The sequence below is a fragment of the Phytophthora ramorum genome, assembly GCF_020800215.1.
Source record: "Phytophthora ramorum isolate Pr-102 chromosome Unknown Phyram_PR-102_s0005, whole genome shotgun sequence".
In the NCBI taxonomy this organism is placed as follows: Eukaryota; Oomycota; class Peronosporomycetes; order Peronosporales; family Peronosporaceae; genus Phytophthora; species Phytophthora ramorum.
In genome coordinates this window covers 982,961-1,004,433 of record NW_027150651.1, presented here as the reverse complement: position 1 = coordinate 1,004,433, position 21,473 = coordinate 982,961, and the positions used below count along the sequence as shown (strand labels likewise).

At 52.3% G+C, this 21,473-nt stretch overlaps 7 protein-coding genes across 7 annotated transcripts; 3 read left to right on the top strand and 4 right to left on the bottom strand.

Moving 5' to 3' along the window:
- Positions 1 to 803: 803 nt before the first annotated feature.
- KRP23_6010 (uncharacterized protein) lies at positions 804 to 1,743 on the top strand (the record flags this gene model as incomplete). The annotated part of the gene is made up of 5 exons (XM_067891146.1): positions 804 to 944; positions 1,008 to 1,079; positions 1,139 to 1,274; positions 1,340 to 1,528; positions 1,601 to 1,743. The coding sequence occupies 5 exons, from the start codon at positions 804 to 806 to the stop codon at positions 1,741 to 1,743; spliced, it is 681 nt and encodes a 226-aa protein (XP_067745529.1).
- Positions 1,744 to 1,908: 165 nt separating this feature from the next.
- Positions 1,909 to 6,719, bottom strand: KRP23_6009 (Protein VASCULAR ASSOCIATED DEATH 1, chloroplastic; the record flags this gene model as incomplete). Its single annotated transcript, XM_067891143.1, has 13 exons — positions 1,909 to 2,346; positions 2,425 to 2,842; positions 2,912 to 3,268; positions 3,342 to 3,388; positions 3,462 to 3,533; positions 3,610 to 3,738; positions 3,825 to 4,409; positions 4,476 to 4,886; positions 4,962 to 5,332; positions 5,409 to 5,951; positions 6,043 to 6,224; positions 6,300 to 6,630; positions 6,716 to 6,719. The coding sequence occupies 13 exons, from the start codon at positions 6,717 to 6,719 to the stop codon at positions 1,909 to 1,911; spliced, it is 3,888 nt and encodes a 1,295-aa protein (XP_067745528.1).
- A 344-nt stretch (positions 6,720 to 7,063) lies between these two features.
- On the bottom strand, positions 7,064 to 8,203 carry KRP23_6008 (60S ribosomal protein L7a-2; the record flags this gene model as incomplete). The annotated part of the gene is made up of 2 exons (XM_067891142.1): positions 7,064 to 7,711; positions 8,060 to 8,203. 2 exons carry the CDS (start codon positions 8,201 to 8,203, stop codon positions 7,064 to 7,066), a joined length of 792 nt encoding a protein of 263 aa, XP_067745527.1.
- A 1,597-nt stretch (positions 8,204 to 9,800) lies between these two features.
- Positions 9,801 to 11,039, bottom strand: KRP23_6007 (uncharacterized protein; the record flags this gene model as incomplete). The annotated part of the gene is made up of 1 exon (XM_067891141.1): positions 9,801 to 11,039. The coding sequence occupies one exon, from the start codon at positions 11,037 to 11,039 to the stop codon at positions 9,801 to 9,803; it is 1,239 nt and encodes a 412-aa protein (XP_067745526.1).
- Positions 11,040 to 11,236: 197 nt separating this feature from the next.
- On the top strand, positions 11,237 to 11,987 carry KRP23_6006 (E3 ubiquitin-protein ligase; the record flags this gene model as incomplete). The annotated part of the gene is made up of 3 exons (XM_067891140.1): positions 11,237 to 11,656; positions 11,728 to 11,784; positions 11,853 to 11,987. The coding sequence occupies 3 exons, from the start codon at positions 11,237 to 11,239 to the stop codon at positions 11,985 to 11,987; spliced, it is 612 nt and encodes a 203-aa protein (XP_067745525.1).
- A 383-nt stretch (positions 11,988 to 12,370) lies between these two features.
- KRP23_6005 (TBC1 domain family member 20) lies at positions 12,371 to 13,992 on the bottom strand (the record flags this gene model as incomplete). Its single annotated transcript, XM_067891139.1, has 6 exons — positions 12,371 to 12,460; positions 12,524 to 12,563; positions 12,648 to 12,749; positions 12,833 to 13,017; positions 13,081 to 13,215; positions 13,294 to 13,992. The coding sequence occupies 6 exons, from the start codon at positions 13,990 to 13,992 to the stop codon at positions 12,371 to 12,373; spliced, it is 1,251 nt and encodes a 416-aa protein (XP_067745524.1).
- An 816-nt stretch (positions 13,993 to 14,808) lies between these two features.
- Positions 14,809 to 20,970, top strand: KRP23_6004 (Callose synthase 1; the record flags this gene model as incomplete). The annotated part of the gene is made up of 2 exons (XM_067891138.1): positions 14,809 to 15,212; positions 15,294 to 20,970. The coding sequence occupies 2 exons, from the start codon at positions 14,809 to 14,811 to the stop codon at positions 20,968 to 20,970; spliced, it is 6,081 nt and encodes a 2,026-aa protein (XP_067745523.1).
- Positions 20,971 to 21,473: the final 503 nt, after the last annotated feature.

Genomic DNA, 21,473 nt, shown 5'->3' with positions numbered 1-21,473 from the left:
CTGGACCCTCTGTGTTGGTACGTTGTTATCTGCAAGTCGATGCCATACAGTAACTAACACATGATATAATAGCACCATCGGCACTCCCATTCAGCTGTCAGCAATAATCGTGAGAATAATGAGCCACACCTCGGCGTCTTTGGCAAGGTGTGCACTGCAAAATTTTATCTGTTTGGAACTCATGCGCACTTACCAAAGCTCACATTGGGTTGCAGTATTCTGAAAAAGACTTATTCTCTGATCTCCGGGTGGAGATTGATCGGGAGTTGGCATCAAAGCATTCCGGACACCTTCGGGGTAAGGCACCGATCATGAAAATATCAGCGACTAGCAAAACAGTCGCCAAGGTAAAGCCGACGTCAAATGCTGTGCATGAGTCGTCAGTGCTAGCATCATCGAGTACTCGTCAAATGTCCAGGTTCGTCTTCACTCACGCAAATTCGATGATAATTTAGTGTCTGATTTCATATCAAAGCAGACGATGTCAGTCAGCTTCTGCAGTCCGAAAGAAGCTTTTCCACGCCGTGGAGCAAGGCTCCAGTAGTGGCTATCAACACCCGAATCACAAATTGCAGACCCAAGTGGATGCTCTCCGGAATCTTGCGTCGGCATCATTCTCCAGAACCTTGTCCAAGACAAATACCGGCTACCGCACACATGGTGCAGACACAGCATCAATTTGTCATGGAAAGCAGTCACGAATGGCGTCTGGGATACCTCCAACCGCAAAAACGCAGAACCAAGATGAATGCATCGCAGGTGTCGGACTCGCCCCGACTCGGTCAGCAAGTGTCGCTATTCTGATGTCGAATCCCGCGCAAACATCTTCAAATTCGTCGCTTCCCAACTCGTCATCGTCCGTTCTGGTGGGCGGATACAGGTCTTCATCAGTGCAACTCGAAGTAGAACTTGTAGAGCGACTGAACGAGATTGGGCGCTCAAATGTGCGTTCGCTAGGAGCGCATTCGCTGGATAGGGTTTAACCACTTACCTTTCATTCATTTCAGCTGCCAGAGAAAACTTTGTCACGCACTAGGGCGTGTCAAAATGTACTGGACAGCATCGTTCTACAAGATGAGGTAAGTTTCTGTTGCTCTTACTGGCAAGATGGCTAAGCTGACGAACTCTTGCGCTGTAGCACTACGGCCGACTATTGTCAAGAATCCGTGACGAATTCAGTACATATGTTGATACGACGAGCAGAAAGAGTCCTACCGAGTCCAATAACAGCAAGGGGGCTAAGTCCTGGTGTGCATGCGGGCAGGATGTCTTCGGTAAGCACCTGGATGCTGGATACACGATCGCTCCTCCTGTCTAACTGCAGGACTTTGTGAAACAGAGTTCGCGCTTTTAAAACAAGAAAACACAGTGATGAAGAAGCGCGTAAACAGCATGCAGAACGAAATTGAAACCTTGCAAGCTGCGTTAAGGCAAACAAGGGCCGGGAATGGGAGCCAACGTAGCAATGAAAGTGCGCGCGACACGAGCAGCTACAGCAGCTGGACGGAGGAAGATCAAATGGAAGAAGGTAAAACAAACTTGAATATCGTGCTTGGACTGGGTGATGTTTAACGCACATACTCTGTTGTTTGCCACGTAGACGATCTCAATGATGTTCAGCTTTTTCCCATCGATGAAATACAGGAGCATCACTACCGGCCGCAAGGTGTCCCGATGCTAAGCTTTACCTCACTTCCTTCATACAGCGACGAGGTACAGTACGATAGCAACGCCTCGCCTTAACGCATTGAGGCATTTAACGTTTTCATATCTCGTGACGTGTAGGAAGAAGATGAAGAAGGGTATTCTCAATAGAGCAGGACTACTTACAGCGATCCTCCGTTTGCGTTATTTTTCTCGTGAATTGAAGTCGATTTTTTTCAGATAGCTCGGTCTAATCACTCGTTCTCACTCCTTTGTACTTCCAAGCTGACGTAGAAGCTCTTTCAGTAACTCTTGTTGTTGGCGCTGCTGAGTCAGCGCTTCCCTTGTCAGCTTTTGCATTTGGTCCATTGCAGCAATTACGCGGTACATAGTGTAGATGAACATCAACGCGCAAATGATGATAGCAGCTTGTATCGTCGGGTGAAGCTGCGTAAGCTGACTCGTGTTGATGCTCGAAGCGGGCTGTGTCAAGCTTACAGTAGGTGTAACTTGACGAGTCGGCTCATTTGACGGTTTATCTTCTTCCTTAGTTGCCGGCGCTGGTTTAGTCAACGATGCACTCGCAGCAGCAGAAGAAACAGCGCCAATTCCAACTGATGATGTTTGCTTGGTTGCATCAGCAGCAGCGAGTAGCCACGTTTTCATTGCATCCTTCGTTTCAGAGACGGTTGTACCTTCAATCTGGATGATAACAAGAGTCAGTCACTATAAGCAATGGTTGCAAGTGGTGGCAACGCATTCAACCTAAACAGTGCGTACCTGCTTCTTTAGCCATGTGCTCTTTAGCCATTGAACGCGAAGTCCCACCTGAACCAAACAAATGCCTCGCTTTGTCGTAGCACTGAAGACCCATCGCTGCTCAACACGGAAGTAGTCGCAGTATGGTACGTCCGAAACACACGTTGTTGTGCTGACAACGAGACGGCTCCTCGGGGTGTATGAGTACCTCTGAGTCTGCGCGGTCGGGATGACACTCGGCCCCACCATGTACTTCTTGTTGTGGGTGTACGAAACCAACCGAGATCCCTCAAAGGTATCTGATTTGTTAACTGCAGTATACTGGATCGTCTTCTTCTCCCAGGGCGGAATCGAAATATTTGTCGAGCCGGCAACTTCAAGTACGCTGCGCGAAAATGCGTCTGATTCGATCCACAACGTTGAAAACGCGGTCTCAACACTGCAAACAAAGGTACAACGCTGGTTATTAATGTACGGAATGCCATAAACGTTTTCAGGTTCATTGTACCTGAAAGTGACTTCTTCGTTCAGCACCAAATCATATTCGCTCAGAAATTCATCTTTGTCCGGGATCACCGGAGCTGCCACTCCTGCAGAATCATCTGAAAAGAGAGTAGTCGGGGAGCGATTGTAGTCGGCCAGACATGAACTCGTCGCATTTGCGGCGCTGACGGGGACCAATTCAGGGCTTGGAGCAACAGCAGCAATGTCATTGGAACTACTTCGTCTTTTTGACGCACCGTCAGTTACAGTGCCTTCTTTGTCAGTTGGCTGCGATTCAGGTTGCTTCGCTGGGTCTGACAGAAGTGCCTCTGTTTCAGTCTTAATAGAGCGTAACTGTTGGATACTTTGAAAGCACTCGTCTCTGTAAATTGGACCAGAGAATTTAGTAAATGCCTTGATGCCCAAGTCACTAAATAGTCAGAGCAATTCCTTACCGGAAAACAAACGAAGTGAAGAACAGTTTTTCTCCTTTCACGGTGAACTACATTTCACATGACAAGAGCGCAAGTCAAAAAATATACTGGTACTTCCGATTAAGAAAGATTCAATCAAACCTCAATTGCGTTGGGAACAATCAGCGCAGTATTCTTCTTTTCCATCACCGATATTTGAGAGAACGAAGCAACCTTCACAAAACAACTGCAAAGTGAGTAGGAAGCCGTAATTGGTGCAAGCAGCATGCTTCAAAAGGGGGCAACATACAAATATCGTGTCTCTCCATCCTGAAAAGCACATACGATTTCTTGTCAAGTAAAGTCGTCCATGAAAAGGGAAGTTGGAGAGGTACAGCGCGCATGAGAAACTTTCAACAACTTGCTCAGGAGAATCCAACTACAGCAAGAGACACACAGGCAAGTCCATTAGGTTGTTGGGTCACATACGCACCAACAAGTAGTACTTCGGTATGTGAGGCTTACCTTGAACTTCTTTTGAAAGTCCGATACTCCAAGCGGTTGTGCTTCCACGAATTCTTCATCTTGCTCCATGCCTGAGTCAACCTTTTCTTCTTCGTTCGTACAGGCCTCATCTTCGCCTACATTTTCACTTGATGGGGTTGTTTGACCATTCCTTGGGGATAGAGTGCTAGCACGCGGAGACGGATCACGTGAAGTTGAAATCTCTCCACTCGGAAGTGACACTAACGGGCTGGTGCTGCTTGAAGGGCTTCTAGGAGTCTTGTCCGCAGTTTCCGATGGCATCGAGGTAGAGGATCCCAACGATGCGAGATAATCACGCATCACTTCTTTTAAGCTGTCATTGCCATGATAAGCTGGCACGATGCGCTTGCTCCTTTCATACGGCTGTCTGTTAATCCGAATAAACTCAGACATATCACCCCTCGGATCAATCTTCTCAAATTCACCTAGAGCTTTGCTTCCGACGGATGTGCCACCCTGTAGCATATGCTCAAGAGCTTTCGCCAGCGACTGCAGGGAATTTTTGCCAACCTGTAGTCGATACTTCTCGTTTTTCATACATGTCGAAATGAAAACTTCCACTTCCTGAAGACCAAAAGTTCAGATTTGTTAAGAGGTAAACGCAAAAGGATCAAGCACGAAGAGGCTTACCTGAACATAGATCTGGTACGTCTGTCTCAGAGCACTGCTGCTCTCAATGACTCGTTGTTGTAATAGGCGTATCTCTTCGGCCAATTGTCGTAGTTTAGCCTCAGATCTTCTTTCCTTCTCGTTAAATAAACGGAAATTAGCGCTCAGCGACTTCATGGCTTGAGCTACTTCAATGCCATACGACGTGGCCGCGACCGGAGTCGCGCCTGGCAAATAAGAAAATGTCACCGCGAAATCGCGAGATTTTGTTTCCAACTTCTGCTGAAGCTTTCGGTGTGCAGCTGAGTCATTGCACAGCGTCAAGTGCACCCTCGAGAAGTTTTCCTGTGTCGTCACTCGAACGTCCTCGTACTCACTCTTCATGGTTGAAAGACTGAGAGAAACTGGCTCAGCAAGCAATGATTGAAATTCCTAGAGGTTGACCAGCATGCAGCAGCGTCAGTTCAGAAAAAGCAGCAACGAATGCAATATGTCATTAAAGCATACCTGGTGGACCTCCAACAGAAGTTTTACTTGATCTCTCGCCGTCATCCAACCGTTCGCCATCGTCGCACCTTCATCGGTCAGAAAATTGGTGTTTACACTGGAGGATGATGTACCAAAGAGATCCGATGGCGGGACGAGACCACCACTCTCATGCGTGCGCAGCAGTTTGCGCAGCGATTGTGAAAAGCGGGTCTCGCTCGCAATAAATTCCGACACGACCGAGTTGATCACTTCGATCATCCGTTGGCCTTTGTCCGACATCGCCTGAATATGCGTTATGCGAAGATAGAAAGGGTTTGTCGCCAAGTCTGCGCGATCCACATCAATTTCCTCTTGACTACCAAGGCTTTGAAATCCTTTCTCGATGTCAGCTAATAAATACATGCAGTATACTTAATGTCAGTATCCACCATAAACGCTCCAAGCCTAGGCAACCAGTGTACTTACCCAACTCGTCAACGCTGTTGGCACTCTCTTTCATCCGTTCAACGAATTGTTGTGACCGCGAAAACATGCCTACAAACGCCTTTTGCATCCGTACAAGAACATCTCGCAAATATTCCAGGCGTTGTTCTTCCGTAAGCTGAAACGCGTGAAGATTCTCTTTGGTTTCCCGCTCGGAAATCAAGCGTTGTGCATTGGTGTACTCCACCGTTTGGACGTAGTGTTTTTCTGCGGCAATGACTTCTTCAAGACAGCTGTACAATTTGGAGCGTTGCCGCTCCAACGGATTGCGGCCAAAGGCCGACGTGGTATCCCACATCTTTGTCAATAATTGCCCTGCACCTGCCGCCAACTTGTCCGTCAGCTCCTTAGAGGACGAGACCTCATCAGACGAATCTGAACTATAATCCCCGGCATTTGGGTTTTCACTCTTCCGCATGGATGTCGTGATCTCAATAGCTTCTTGGCATTTGCGTTCGTACTTCTCCCGAGCCTTGTCCATCGAAGTAGTCATTTGCTGCTGAGCCCAGCGCACCTTGGTCCCCTCTTCAACACACGTTGCAATAAAAAACTACGTTAAAGACTTTAGGACGCCCCATGTGCAGGTACAGATCCACCAATTGTTGCCACAACGAACCTGCAATCAACCGCTGCACCTGTATCTCCTGCTGCGCAGCAAATGCCTTTGCACCTGGTACAATAGCAGTCTGCATAGTCGACGCGAATGCCCATCGCTCTTGGGCCAGATGCTCCATCGCCTCCTGGACAATAACCCAGCAGTCCGTAAGCTGCTCGGACCAGTCCTCGGCCTTCGCACTCCTGCACACACACCAAACAAAAACAAAAAAACCAAGTTAAAACAGTTCAAAAACCGTTGCAGAAGCTGCCTCGTACTGCGCGAGCTTTAGCAGCGACTGAGCGTAGCTGCACTCCAAGCCAGCACGCTCCGTCACAAACGCCGAGACTGCTTGGCAGAGCTGCACGCCGCTTTTGGCCTTCTGACAGACTTTCGGGAACGCCCGGAAGAGGTCAGTGGAGTAGGTTTCTTGGGTCTGAGCCGGGTGGGGAGACGTCACAGAACCGTCATCACTCCTAGTAGTTGGGCTGGTGTTATCTGAAGTAGAAGGCGGTTTGGAGGCGGTTGCGACGTTGCTGGGACTGCTCTGGGGCTTGTTCTCCGCTGGAACATCCGACAACGTGTCCACTTTGAGATCCGGCGCGTCTTCTGTTGGCACCGAGAAGCCGAGGAGCAGGGAATTGCATACGTGAGTTAGTGGGGGGAAGGCAAGATGGAGGAGCGCAGGACGTACCCATGGCGGAGCTTGGAGCACTGTGTCTTCGGTGCCGCACTTTTCACACTGAAGGGCGGACGAAAATGGACGGGCCGTTGAGCGAACTCGGCATACAAAACGCAAGTGAAACGTTAGGAAGTGTCACAGGATTCACCTGGATAACCTGCAGACAAATGCACCAGAAGGGATCTGGTCTTAAGCACGCGGCACTACCAAAGTTGGCGCACCTTGGCATACATGTGTAAACGGATGAAATAATACTTAAGACGATACGATTTGGATGTTGAATGTTATTCAGCCATTATGAGAGCACCTACGAATGAAGAAGAGTGCCTCGCCACGCCCTACTTCAAGCCAGAACACTACTTAGTACTGGGCCTTCTTGGCAGCCTCGGCAGCAACCGCCTTCTCGCGCAGCTCCAGCTTCTTCTGGGTCTTCAGGCCCATGATGCCACCGCCCCACTTGCGACGGATCGTGTTGTCCTCGTTGAACTTGGCGTGGAAAGCCTCCGTGAGGGAGTCGAACTTGGCCTTGTCCTCCTTGTTCACGTGCGTCAGCGCCACCACAGCAGCGTTCTTCTGGTGCACGAGCTGTCCCAGGCGCGACTTGCCCTTGACAATGCAGTACGGGATGTCGAACTGACGGCACAGAGCAGGCAGGAACACCACGAGCTCAATGGGGTCCACGTCGTGGGCAATGACCACGAGCTTGGCCTTCTTGTTCTCGATCAGCGAGGTCACGTGGTTAAGACCGAACTTGACGACGGCGGGCGGGGCCGAGGCCTCCTCCTTGCCGGCGGCAATGTTGCGCAGACGCAGGGTCTTGGCGGCCTTCGTCTCCGGCTGGTACTTCAGCAGCAGCTTGAAGAGGTCCGTGGCCACGTTCTTCTCCACAGTGTTGGAGAACTGGTTGACCGACGGCGGCACCTTGAGGCGCTGGTACAGGATCTTGCGCTGACGCTGCAGGCGAACGTAACGCGGCCAGCGCACGAAGCGGGACAGGTCACGCTTGGGCTGTAGAGATCAATGTAAATAGAAAAAAAGAGAAAAGTCAGTACTACCGTCCTGTATACTGGGTGGAGATGCCTCCCCACGCCAGAAAACCAGTGAGCTTTGACAGCACGGCAGAGAGCGAGGTTCTTTACCCTTGAGGCGCAACTCATCGCGAGCGAATGAGATTGCCACCACAAGTTTGTGTCATTGCGGTCGTGGGGGACCCGCTACACTGTTCTCTAGTGAGACGGCGAGGGAAGGCAGAGGCCGAAGCTTCCGTCTCCTCAGCGCCGTCGTCACCGAGGGGCGTGGAATCGCAGCCAAAAGAGGCCAAGCGATTGGATGTGGAGCTGCGGCGCTTCAAAATACCTGAATGTCACCACCCTTGCGGAAGTTCTTGGGCGTGCTCACGAAGAGAGGGTTCTTCTTCGAGGCGCCGGCCGAGGCCTTGACCGACTTGGTCGACGTGACCTTGGTGGTGGTGGTGGTGCGCTTGACCTTCTTGGTGGGCATGGTGATCGTAGATGGCGAATAAACGAATGTGGGAGCTCACCGGCAGGCGGCGAGTGCCGCACGCACCAGCCAGTCATTCAATATTGCGGCTTTTCATCCAATTAAAAGACGGATACATAATAAATGTGGACCACGTAGAGTAATATGGTGTCACTCATATGAAGGGATTTAGTGACACATGCAACTTGAAGTGAGCTTCAACACGAGAGGGCAGCTACGAGCCGCCGGAAGACGCCGACACCGTGTTTAAGGACGCTGATTTTCCACTGTACGCTGCGGTGGAAGTAAAACGCGTCTTCTCGGCGTACGGGATGCGAAGTGACGGCGCGTGCTGGTACATGGCGTTCTCCTGAATGGCGGTCAGTAGTACGTGCACGCCAGGTGCAGTGCCAAATTCCTACGCTGCGCAGTCTAACGTCACGTGCTGCGGTAGAAAGCGGCTTATTCCGTCGCACATCAATCCACTAACAGCGTCAAAACCTTCAGCCAGCCCGCCGTCCTGGTCCCCAACTACTACCACGTCCCGATCAGCGCATATGGTTTGGGCTCTCTGAGCAGCGCCGCGGCCTCCACCAGGATTCAACACCAGAGAATCCTGGCCTGGAGGACCTCCACCGCCGAAGTACACCGTCGTCGGATAATGGTAGTTCCCGCTAACGACAGCGCGCTTGCCTGCTACGAATCCTTTCGACACAATAGTCGATAGCATTCCAAACCAGACGTCGAGCGACGTCTCCCAACTGACGGGTGTCTGCGAGTTAAGCACATCGCGAATATGATCGTACCCACTGGACCCCAGCGCCCGTAGCCGCTCAAAGCCTTCGGGTCATAAGAAGTTACGGTTCAGGTCCACGTTATTTTCATTAAAGCAACGAAGCTACATTCGGGAACACGAACAGCGATTAATCCAAGTCAGTCCAAGCAGCAATCAGAGAGACAAAGTGTGTATGCTTCGAACAATCTTACCTTTGCAAAGTCGTACGGATTGAGTGCATGCACCATGATAATCGTTGGTGGATCCGATTTGCTACTTTCTCGTCGCCCAGATTCGCAAGAATTGATGACTGAATTGCGCTGCCTGCAAACCCCTCAACCCCGTGTGTATCGGAAATGTGAGGTACTGCCTTATCGTTGGCTCCCTCGACAACGACGACATCAATCGTCAGATCCAAGTGCGCGTAGTCTGGGAGCGGTAGTGAGTACAGAGTCACGTCCTGCGGTGAGTTTTTGTCGGCGTGAACTGCTCTGGAACGGAAGAGTGCGTGTGTATCGCAATAGGATGCGGAGAAATAGTTTTCCACTTCGGCGTCCACCTCGGTAGGTGGGAAATACGTATCCAGCGGTGCGAAGTCGTTCAGCATGTGCACCCAAGCCGCGAGTGCTGCGGCAACAAGCGTCAGCCACAGCAATGTCATCCTGCCGATCTTTTTTGTGGCTTTTGACAACTATTTTGAATCCAAGCTTCACCCTGCGGTGTCGAGTGAACCAAAGTGCAGGGTCGAAATCATTCACTTCGAATTCGTATTTCCCCAATTAAGCAATTACTACCTGTCAGACTGGCCATTGTTGCCTGCGATAACTCCACAACCTTTCCCTTTTACAAGGACAGGTACCGGTGGAGCCGATCGTACACGTCCGCACCGCGACGTAGCACCTCACTCTTCCAGGAGCTGCTCTGATGCAGATAAAACACGTCTCGAAGCTTCTGCGCGTACGGCAATCGGTTCACGGATGATGGGCTGTGGTGGTACATGGAGTTCTCTTCAATCATTGCCTTAAGAATAAAGACGCCTGGCACCGTCCCGAACTCTTGACAGAACAAGAGCGTATTTCCTTTAGTTTGCGGGCCCAATAGATTCGCCACACCATCAAACGTGAAGCCGCCAACTCCATCGTAGCCACGCGACACGGGGTTTTCGTTATCGTGCACAAATACCACCTTGTCCGCGTACTCCGGGCCAGTGAAGACACTGCGTGCGACGACCATATCGCTCCCCGCACCCAGCATTAGTGTATCGACACCTGCAGGTCCAAGTCCCGTGTGCACGTCAACCATTGCGAACTTGGTAACAGCATCAAAGTCCACATGCTCGCGCAAGAACGCCTGCAGCAACGCCAAGCTAGGCTCGAGCTGCGTTCCACCGTAGAAGATCGTATCCGAAAAGCGGTAGTTCCCACCAATAGTAGCCTGTTTGATGGTGTCAAAGCCCTTCGTAGCCAAATGCATGATGGCTTTCACCCAAAACCAGTTCTTGACGCTGTGCAGATCCTTCGGGTTCAGTAGCTCGTAGACGTCCAGGTAGCCCAGCCGGTTCGGGTCTCTCGCCTGCCGCTCCTCGAACTCCTCGGGCGTGAGCCAATTGCGGTTCAAATCCACGTTGTGCTCATTAAATCGACGCAACTGAGCGAACCCAAACGCATTGAGCGCGTGTACAAATATCACCGTTGGCTTGAGTTTGTCGGTGTTCGCTCTAGCAACCGCTCGCTCCAGCAGCGCCGCCTGGATGGCGCTCCCAGCAAAGCCCTCGACGCCGTGCGTGCCTGAAATGTGCAGCAGCACGCGCTCGCTCGAGCCTGGAAGCACCGCAACGTCTACAGTCAGGTCCAGCGGGCTTAGATGCTCGAGAGGAAGCGAAAACAACTTGGCGTCGGCTGCCTTGGCGCGTGCGCGGAAGAGCGCTCGCGCCTCGTAGTACGAGTCGCTGAAATGAGCCTCGACGCTGGCATTGATGCTGGAGGACGGAGTGTACGAGTCGAGAGGCACAAAGTCGTTGTAGGCGTGCAGCAGCAGCGCCCCCAGTAGCGTGGCCAGAGCAGGCAGCACAGCTCCGAGCATGGATAACAAGCCCCACACTATTACCGGTAAGTGAAACAAAGTAACTTGCATTTCGAAACCTGTTATACCTGTACTATGTGCGTTAACATTGTGTGACACACTTAGCGTATTATCAGAGCCCAGGGACGATCTGCCGTCGAAAATCGAGACGTGTCTCTTGCTGCGTCGCTGGGCAGCCTCAGTGCTTGATCGACGCCATGGGTCAGCACTGTTCGTGTCTGGAGCACCCACCCAAGTACCAGAGGCGGGAATCGGACGACATGGACACGGTGGACATAGAGAGAGGCGATGACGACGACCAGGAACTGGAGGTGCTGGTGGACCAGGCGCAGGAGACCCACGAGCTGCTCCGCTCCAGTCCCAGAGCGACTCCGGGCGGGCGGGACAGCCTCCGTGGTGCCTTAAAGCGGACCGGATCCGTCGTCGCTGCAGGTTCCATGGGTGAAGACGAGAGGAGGGGAGACGAATACGAGGAGAAGGAGTCGGAAGAGCAGCACATGCGACGCAGTCTCAGCACCGGACTGATGGGGCTAGATATGAACCACCAGCCGACACCATCGCTTCGACCCGAGGAGCTGTCAAGGCTACTGCGTTCTTATCAGGAGGTCACGGGCGTGGTAAGAGTTTGCTTTCAGAATGTTCCCATTCCGGTGCTCGTGCTGACCTCGGGTGGTATTGTCTACGGCAGGTCGATGAAGGCCAGTTAGATCTCGAGTGCATCATGTGCCTGGACACATTCTCCGAGGTGAGGACAGCTTCGATGGTTTGCGTGCTGGGATACGAAGATTGCTGACACAGATTGTATTTGTACAGGACAACCCGAAGGTCCGAACGCTGTGTAACTGCGGCATGAATCGCACCAATTTCCATATGAGCTGCTTGCTTGAGTGGCTCAATCGCGACACCAATTGCCCAGTTTGTCGGGAGTATCTCTTCTTTGAGGACTGATACTCCGACACGATCGTCAAGGCCAGAATTTATTATGCTGACGACGTAATTCGTATTCCATCGTGAGAAGCCGAGATTGCCGACAACAGAACTTTTTCCATGCCACTGGCCAATCAGCGATGAAGGTACACAACGTGACTGGCATCTTCTAGCAGAAGGCTAGTTCTTTTGACGCGCATCATGCTTATTCTTATTCCGTAGCAATAGTGTTTACAGTCGCCGCCACGCGACAATTTTGCTTCAATGAGGCCATGACACGGCCCACAAGAGGACATAATGTCCTCATTAAATTCAATCTGTACTCTATTTCTTTGGCATTAGTCGATAAGATTTTGACTTTAATCAGCGTCCTCGTGCTAGTTGTGTCATTGCTATCATTTTGCTCACGTCCTCATTCCAATCCGATCTCGAAAAGCATACGCAGACGCTATCGCTACGATGCCAATCGCGACAGCCGTGACAATGATAGAAGTCTGAGAGCGTAAAGATACAAATGATCAGTTCGACATCACCTGTGTTGTTAGTTGTAAACTAACCTGCCAGCTCTTCAACATGTGATTCGATTTGTCTCCATTCCTGTGGAAAATAAAGATATTACATCAGTCACCACAACAATCAGTAGACGAATATTCATGATGAACTGAACACCGTTCTACCAACCTTGGCCGCCGAGGAGGTAGTGGTGGAACTTCCTTGAGCATTGGTGAAGTTGCACTAGGCCACGGTTGGTATTCAAAAGGAAATTGGAAGTACATATTTGGGCTAGGTGGGAGCGCGCATGCACGAAATCCATGCCTTTGACGTTAGACACATCACAAACATTTGAACTTGGCAACGTAACGTACACTGCAGTAATGTCCACTTCACTTCGCCGTCGGAGTTGTTCTGGCGGCAACTGATGAAACAGCACAAGAGCACGTGCGATCACCTTCTCCACGTCCATGGTAAGCGGCAAGTTCGACAGCATTCCGTGCATCGTGCCAAAGTCGCGCTCGCAGCGCAAAATCTTTTCCCTCGACTCGAGCACAACCTTCAAGCTTGGTTAGTGACAAGCTAGACTCCCACAGCACTACGAATGAGAGGAAGCACTTACTGCAGCAGACACGTATAGACTGAAAAGCGGATGGGTCACGAGGAAAACGTCGTACAGCCGCGCGACATCTTGGAAACGCCTCAGTTGGTGCGCAAACCACGTAATCAGCCATGGTAAAGCGAAGAACGGTTCCACCTACACATTCGCAGCAGTAATGCATGGTGAGAATAATCCGCCGAAAGCGCGTTTGCACCATCTCAGCCAACGACGCACCCCCGATTCATACAGATGCTGGAAAAGCACTTCGTCCGCTGCATCTAGCAATGGAAACAGTAGCCTCGTGGTCGCCATCACTTGTTCGAACCCCGAGCGCATCGGCTCGCGTTGATACGCCTCGCTCACGTGCAGGACAGCTTGCATCGTGCCCTTTGAGTTTCCCAATGTCAATAAGAACACGGACACGATATCGTGGTACCCTTGAAAGTAGAACAGCTCGTCATTGGTGTCCAGCACGCCGAGGATGATCTGCGTCAGTGCGCGGCGCTTGACCCGCCGCTCGCTCTCTTTAAAACCCTGCAGCACGTCGTAGTGCCACAAAGACCGCTCCACGTCCTTCTCGATTTGAGCGGCATCGCGATGCGCTTCCAGCGACGAGTTTCCGGTGTGCGGGTGTTCAATTTGCGCTGCACTTGCAGTTGCATCATTGCCAAGCAGAAATGGCCACAATTCCTTGCGGAACTCCCCCGAAACCAACCCTTTCGGTGTTATCGCGAGGCGGCGCACTTGGCGGAAGCACTCGTCCCGCTCTCTGGCGGTCGCGTCGTCGCGATCAAGAGAGCGCAGGCGCAGGATAAGTGTGCGCAGTTCCGTCTCCTTGCGTTGGATGAGACGGCGTTCTCGCTCGGCGGGTGCCCGGCCCGGGATGCCCCGCACACGACGCCGGTCGTGGGCGCTTCGCTTCTTGTTGCCCATGCTGTTGCGTTGGATACGGTGGCATTCACGCGGAGGAGGTCAGTAAAGCGAATGCTGTGCTGTCGTCATTTTTAGCCAAATTGTGGTGTCGACATAAAACGAACGGCAGAAATTAAAACGGAAATTCTCGCTGGATGGGGGGGGTACATTGGATGTGATGGCGTCCGTCAAGCAGCCACACTGCGCCACATGTAACACTGCTGGTATTATAGCAGAGCTGCGGCAAGCATGTGTGCTTTCCCGTCGGGGTCAGAGCCCTTCCTTTGTTTTTGCGTCTCGTCGAGATCGCTCAAGATGAAAATGGACCTTTTTGCTGTTTAAAATCCAGCTTCCTGATTTCACAACTTGCCCCCGGCGCAAATGCCCCCTATTTTTCACAGGATATTCATTTATGAAGGTTTATCACACTAGTAAATCGTTCCGTTTGCATGGTTTTTGCCAGGCTATCATATCTCGGGAGTCTGATTTTTCCCGCCCAAGCATCGTCGCCTTTCACTTGGGTTCAGTATGCCGGTTACGCCCGCGGCGGCGGTGGCGGTGGAGGCGGCGGCAACGGACGTGGCTCAGTGCGGGATCTCGCGAGCCGACAGCCAAGGGTCCGCAGGAAACACCGATTGGACGATCGCTCTCTTCCTCGCCCCATACTGCGTGAGCACTTGCCAGTCGCGATCCGGCGATAAGACCCTCCACCAGCTGGGCAGTCGCACGTGCACTTAGCCAGGACCTCGAGTCTCGTCGAATTGGCACTCGCTGTCTCTCTCTTCCTTCCCCAGGCCCCCCCTCAGTCAGTCTCGAACGCCCCGCAGCCCGCGCAACATGGCGCGTTCCGGCAGCGACGGCGACAGTGATGACGCCATGCAGTACAGCAAGCCGCTGCGCCAGCAGAAGAAGCTCTGCGATGAGGGCATGGAGCTCGTGAACGCCGGCGTGGCCATGCAGAACGCGTCGCCACCCGACGCGGCTGGAGCCGATGCCAAGCTCTCGCGTGCCGTGACGCTCATGGAGCAGGCGCTCGCTATCGAGTATCCCACGCAGGAGGAGCGCGACGCCAGCCAGCGCCTCAACAACAAGATGAACCGCTACGTCAAGATGATCCGCAGCCAGCGCGAGAAGGGCGCAGCCGGCGGCGCAACGGGCCGCGGACACAACACCAAGTACAACATCCTGCCCATGGACAGCCTACCGTCCACGTACAACGCAGTGCTCGACCAGCTCTCCAAGTGAGTGCCCTGCACTTTGTGTCATAGTTTTCTGAAAGGGGACACTAACTGGTGATGTTTTGTTTTATTCTTCTCTGACAGCTCGTCAACGGCTGGAGACATCTTTGAGAGCCTCAAGACCACGTTCGGTTTCCAGGACGCCAATGTCGCCAACCAGAAGGAGCACGTGCTGCTCATGCTGACGAACTTTAAACTCCAGGAGGAGGAGCCGAACCAGAACACCGAGGAACACCACCAGCTCGACCGACAGCAAGAGCAGGACATGGCCAACAAGGGCATCAAGCGCTTCCACGGACGCCTGTTTGCCAACTACACCAAGTGGTGCAAGTATGTGTCGACCAAGCCCGCGTTCACGAGCGACCCGCTCGTGGATATTGTGCTCTTCTTCCTGATTTGGGGAGAGGCTGGCAACTTCCGGCAGATGCCCGAGTGCCTTTGCTTTCTGTTCCACACCTCTCTTCCTCAGGCCTCGTCTCGTGGTGGCAGCAAGCAGCCTGGCGACTTCCTAGCAGAGGTTATTCGACCAATGTACACTGAGCTGAAGAAGGACAACGACAAGAAGACGTCACAGGGTGCCCGTGCCCCCCACGCGGAGATTCGTAACTACGACGACTTCAACGAGTTTTTCTGGAGCAAGAAGTGCTTGAAGTACAACCCGACTAGTATTCACGAGGCTTTTGGCGAGGTGGACAAGAAGGGCCGCCCCAAAGTCATCAAGAAAAGCTTTGTGGAGAAGCGCACGTGGATTCGTGCTCTGATGTCCTTCCGACGTATTTTCTGCTTCAACTGCGCGTTGTTCTTGGCTGTGTGTGGCTTCTCGCTTAATGTGGTCATGTACTGCCCAGACACACCTATCCTGTACGGCGCAGGTCTGAGCAATGGAAATTCCCGAGGATTCACGGTCTTTGGCAAGAACATGACAGCATCTGATACGACTGCCATCGGATCAGGCGATGGCTCCGGCGACAAATCCAGCTCGGGCTCCGGCGCTAGCTGCAATCACCAAATGCTGGCTACTTGTCTGGGCGTAAACTACATAGAAGGCGTCTTTCAAGACATCCCAGTTGATTTCAAGGCCTTGCTCACTGTGGTGCCCTTCACCGACTGTCTGGAGAAGACCACGGGTCGCTGCGGTTGCTACTTGGACCTCATTGACAACTGCTTTACTGAGACGGGCACCACTTCTCACGTTGATGAAAACGAGCTCACGTTTTCATCATCCAGTGACTATGACCAGAGTATGTGTGTGGTGAACTGGCGTGCGGCTGTTGAGTCCATTATCAAGAATCCTGGTCCGGGCAAGCTGAACTGCGAGATCTGTCAGCTGGACATCAAAGCTTTGATTACCAACGGTAAGATCGGCGAGCTAATTGGCGGTCTGATGAAGTTTGGCGACGGCACACCACTTGCGACTGGAGACATTGATAACACCGACCGCACTGATATGGGCGCGCTTGCCATGGTCGGCGGTGGTGGATGCCTTGCGCTGGTCTTCGTGTGCGAGTTCTTCAACAAAATCTTCTCGCGTGTTGGCTCAGGGTATGTTGGACGATCAATGCCGGTCCCATTTCGCGCATACTGCCGCTACGTGTGCTTCTGGATTTTCTTGTTTATGTGCAAACTCACGTTTGACTACCAGTACATGATCAAGGCCCTAGTGGAGACGACATTGTTTATCTGGTATGCGAACGAGGACGACTACCTGCCGTACTCGAACTTTATTCTCCAGGTCACGTTCCACAACATTATCTACATCTTGTTCCTGTGGATCCCCGCGTTCTTCGTGTTCATGTACGACGCGCAGATCTTCTACTCTGTTTTGTCGGTGGTCTTCGGTTCGTTCGCGGGTTTCAATCTGCGCATCGGCGAATTGCGCTCCTTCCGTGTGCTCCGTCTTTCTTTCAAGTCGATCCCGCGGATGTTTAACAAAAAGATTGTTCCGAACATTCAAGATGGAACGGCTGAGGGCAAGAAGAAGAAAAAGAAAAAGAAAAAAGGAGAGAAGGAAGACACAGTTATGCCCGTGCGCCACTTCGAGCGTGTTTCGATGGCCGATGGGATCAAGCCTCTTACAGTGAAGGCTCAAATGTACTCGAACCTCCTGGACCAGCACGGAGATAATCTGTACAACGAGGTCAAAACTCCCAATGACAAGGACGACGCCAGCTCAAGCGGCCGTCAGTCGCAGCTGGGATCGGTTACGGGTGTCTCTGGAGCAGACTTTGAGCGCACAATCCCTTTCGCAATGGCGTGGAATCGTTGTTTGGGTAGTCTGCGTGAAGCTGATGTTATTAGCGACCGTGAGCTGAACGTTCTGAGTTACCTGATTGATTCTAAGGATGCTGAAGACCGTAAGCTGTATCCTCCGGCCTTCTTGACAGCTGGCAAACTGGATGAATCTCTTGACATCATCGTTGATTGCTCGGCTGTTTACGAGAAACTGAGCTCCGACAAAAAGAAGAAAGAGAAGACACTGCAGAAGATCGAAAACACGATGCGTGACCGTCTGACAAAGGATGATTTGCGCGTGGAATCGCTTCTTGGGTCGTACAAGTTTACTTCTCAAGCCATTCGTTACTTGCTTGGTGACGAGCACAGGGATCTAAATGAATGCTTCGAGTTCATGGAGGAAATGGCCGCACAGCAATCGGTGCTTAAGGGTCTCAATTTGAAGAGTCTTCACGAGTGCCGTGCAGCGTGCGCTGAGCTAATGAAGGCATTGCTCGAGGTGCCAAAGACGACATCAGACAACAGTATCAAATTCCAGCGGGCGCTTTATCGCGTGATTGATTGCGTGGAAACTGTTCTCAACTGCATGAAGAAGATCCTCGTGAAGCAGGAGAACCTGGTGCAGATTCTAACGGATACCCCGCTGAAGCAAAGCTCGTTCTTCTTCCCAGGAGATGCCCAGCAATACGCTAACATGCAGCTGACGCGCTTGGTGAACTCGGAGGCCGCCCTCGATATCGTGTCGCGCGCCTACCAACTACTGACAGTTGACAACTTCGATGCCGAGCCTCGTTCAGATGAGGGACGTCGCCGCTTGCGTTTCTTCGCTAATTCGCTCTTCATGGATATGCCTGATGCCAAGCACATTCGCAAAATTCGTTCACTGACGGTGTCGACACCGTACTACAATGAAATTGTCTTGTACTCGATCAAGGATTTGACGGCACAGAACGATGACAGCATCAAGCTGTTGTACTACCTGAAAACCATCTATCCATTCGAGTGGGAGAATCTGCTCGAGCGACTGCAGGCCAAGGACATGGAAGAGGCCCTAAAGAAGTTCCCGGAGGAGGTTCAGCTGTGGGCCAGCTACCGTGGTCAGACTTTGGCGCGTACTGTACGCGGTATGATGTACAATGAAGACGCCATTCGGTTCCTTCACTGGTTGGAGATTTGTGAAAACGAAGTGATGCACCAGTTTGGATGTCCGTGCAACAAGTGTAAGCGATTGGACGAGATGGTTGCCCTGAAGTTCAACTACATATGCACGTGCCAAATCTACGGTAAGCAGAAGGATGAACAGCGTCAGCAGGCGTCTGATTTGGAATATCTGCTTCGCAAGCACCCGACCCTGCGGGTTGCCTACGTCGATGGCCCCAAGAAGATGAAGGAGGGCCCGCCAAAGTTCTTTTCTGTCTTAGTGCGAGCTGACAGTGAAAACATTGCTGAGGTCTACCGAGTGGAGCTACCAGGCAACCCGATCATTGGTGAAGGTAAGCCTGAAAACCAGAACCACGCTATTATCTTCTCGCGCGGTGAGCTACTGCAGTGTATCGATATGAATCAAGACGGTTACCTTGAGGAGGCTCTCAAGATGCCGAACCTGCTGTCAACGAAGGACAGCGAGACTGCTAAGTGTCCTCTGACGATTATTGGTTTCCGTGAGCACGTGTTCACGGGCGGTGTTTCGAACCTGGCCAGCTTCATGTCGATCCAAGAACTGTCGTTCGTATCGCTTGGCCAGCGTATGCTGGCGATGAACCACGTGCGTCAGCACTACGGTCACCCCGATATCTTCGACAAGCTCTTTGCCATGGGTTGCGGTGGTACTGCCAAGGCTTCCAAGGGTGTGAACCTTTCGGAAGATATTTTTGCTGGTTTTAACTCTACTCTCCGTGGCGGCCGTATTTCTCACGAGGAGTTCATCCAGGTCGGCAAGGGTCGTGATGTTGGTATGCAGCAGTTGGCTCTGTTCGAGGCGAAGCTGTCGTCGGGTGCCGGCGAGTGTGTGATTTCCCGTGATGCGATGCGTATGGCATCTCGTCTGGATTTCTTCCGTCTGCATTCGTGGTTCTACGGTAACTTGGGTTGGTACTTCACGCAGACGATGACGGTGGTGGGTGTGTACTTCTTCATCTACGGCAAGGTGTACATGGCTCTGAGTGGCATGGACAGCTTCTTCCTTGAGAAGGGTGGTCTTGGTATCGGCGGCACGCTTAATACGTCATGGGCGTTCCAGTTCGGTTTCTTGTTGGTGGTGCCTGTTGTCGCCGTTGTTGGTGTGGAGCAGGGTTTCCGACACGGTGTTACGTATTTGATTTGGAACATCATGACTCTTGGTCCTCTGTTCTTCACGTTCCAGATGGGTACGCGTATGCACTACTTCGACCGCACGCTGATTCACGGTGGTGCTAAGTACCGTGCGACGGGTCGTGGTTTCACGATCAAACACGAGAAGTTTGCGGAGCTCTACCGCTTCTACGCATTCAGCCACTTCTACCGCGCGGTGGAGCTTGTGTTCTTGCTAATCCTGTTCCGAGCGTACGGCACGTTCTCGTGGTGCAACTGCTCGTGGACGCAGGATGCTTTGTTCTATAACTATTACAAGCCCTCGGACAACGACTGGAACACGCGGTGCTACGCCAACTACTACCAGACGTGCGTTGAGCCGACCAATCAGAACTACGGCGTTATGTCGTACTCTCTGTGGATTATCGCAGGAACGTGGTTGTGGGCACCGTTCTTCTTCAACCCCAGCGGCTTTGACTGGGACAAGCTGATTGAGGACTACAACGACTGGCAGAACTGGCTGAAGACAACGAATGACTCGGCCGCAAGTTGGTCGGGTTGGTGGTCGAACGAGGTGGAGTACCTGGAGCACTCGACGAGGGGCGCCCGCATTGTGTCGATGATTCGTAAGATGCGCTTCTTCTTCGTCGCCTATGGTATGTACCTCCAGCTGGCGTACAAGACGTACTACGAGGACCAGGATCTCGAGATTGAGAAGGGCTCCATGATTTCCTACGCGCTTTCGGGTCTCATGTTCATCCTGGTGCTGCTGCTGCTGTGTTGTGGCTACATGGCCAGCCGAATCAAGAAGAAAATGACCTTCAAGCAGAAGAAGCTGCGCAAGATGAAGTTCGTGCTGTCTTGCTGCGGCCTCCTCGTGGCATGCGCTTGCCTGCTGGTCCTCTCGATCATTAACCTGATTGAGATCGGCATCATCATCTTGATCGCCGCGTACTGGTTCCTGCAGCTTTGCATGTACCGCAACCAGACGAGTCACGTCGTGGTGCGCGCGATGGCGCGGTCGTACGACCGGTGGGTGGGCTGGATCATTTTTGGCCCAGTGCTCTTCATCGCCATGTTCCTGCCGTTCTTGTCGTCCTTCCAGCAGCGCGTCATGTTCAACAACGCGTTCACGTCGGGCCTCGAGGTGTCCAAGCTGTTTGCGAACGAGGCGGCGTCGTCCACGAGTAAGATCGTCAAGGTCAAGCGCGTGGCCAAGAAGAAGAAGCGAAGTGACTAGAGCTAGCGAGTCGTATCACGTGCTCCAGCTGAGCGGTTGGTGTGCCGCCCTCCGAGGAGATTGCTTTTGCACTTTGGACCATTCTTCGGCGCTCATGGCGTACGCGGAGGGATCCCTATGCCGGCACTCCTTTTTATCGCTGCTGCTTTTTGTATTTGAGCACTACTGTATCCAGTAACTCCTAGCAAAATACACATGGTCATGATGAACATGCATAAGATAAAGTCGCGCCGTTCATAACTCTCATCACGAAACGCAGGACAGGCAAGAAGATCGCGAGAGCCGACGGACGGTCTCAGCAAGGCCCATCTTCGCTCGCGACGACGAGGCACCCGGCGCGAAGCAGAAGTTCTGCTCGCTGCTACAGTAAACTCGTTATCCCTATACGATCGACAGCGCAGGGCAGGTCGGAAGGTCTGGTGACGCCGAGTTGGTTGCTTGTCGTGGAGGTCCGACTCGAAAGAGTTCAGTTTTTGACACGTAGCGGTTAAGTGGTTAAGAAC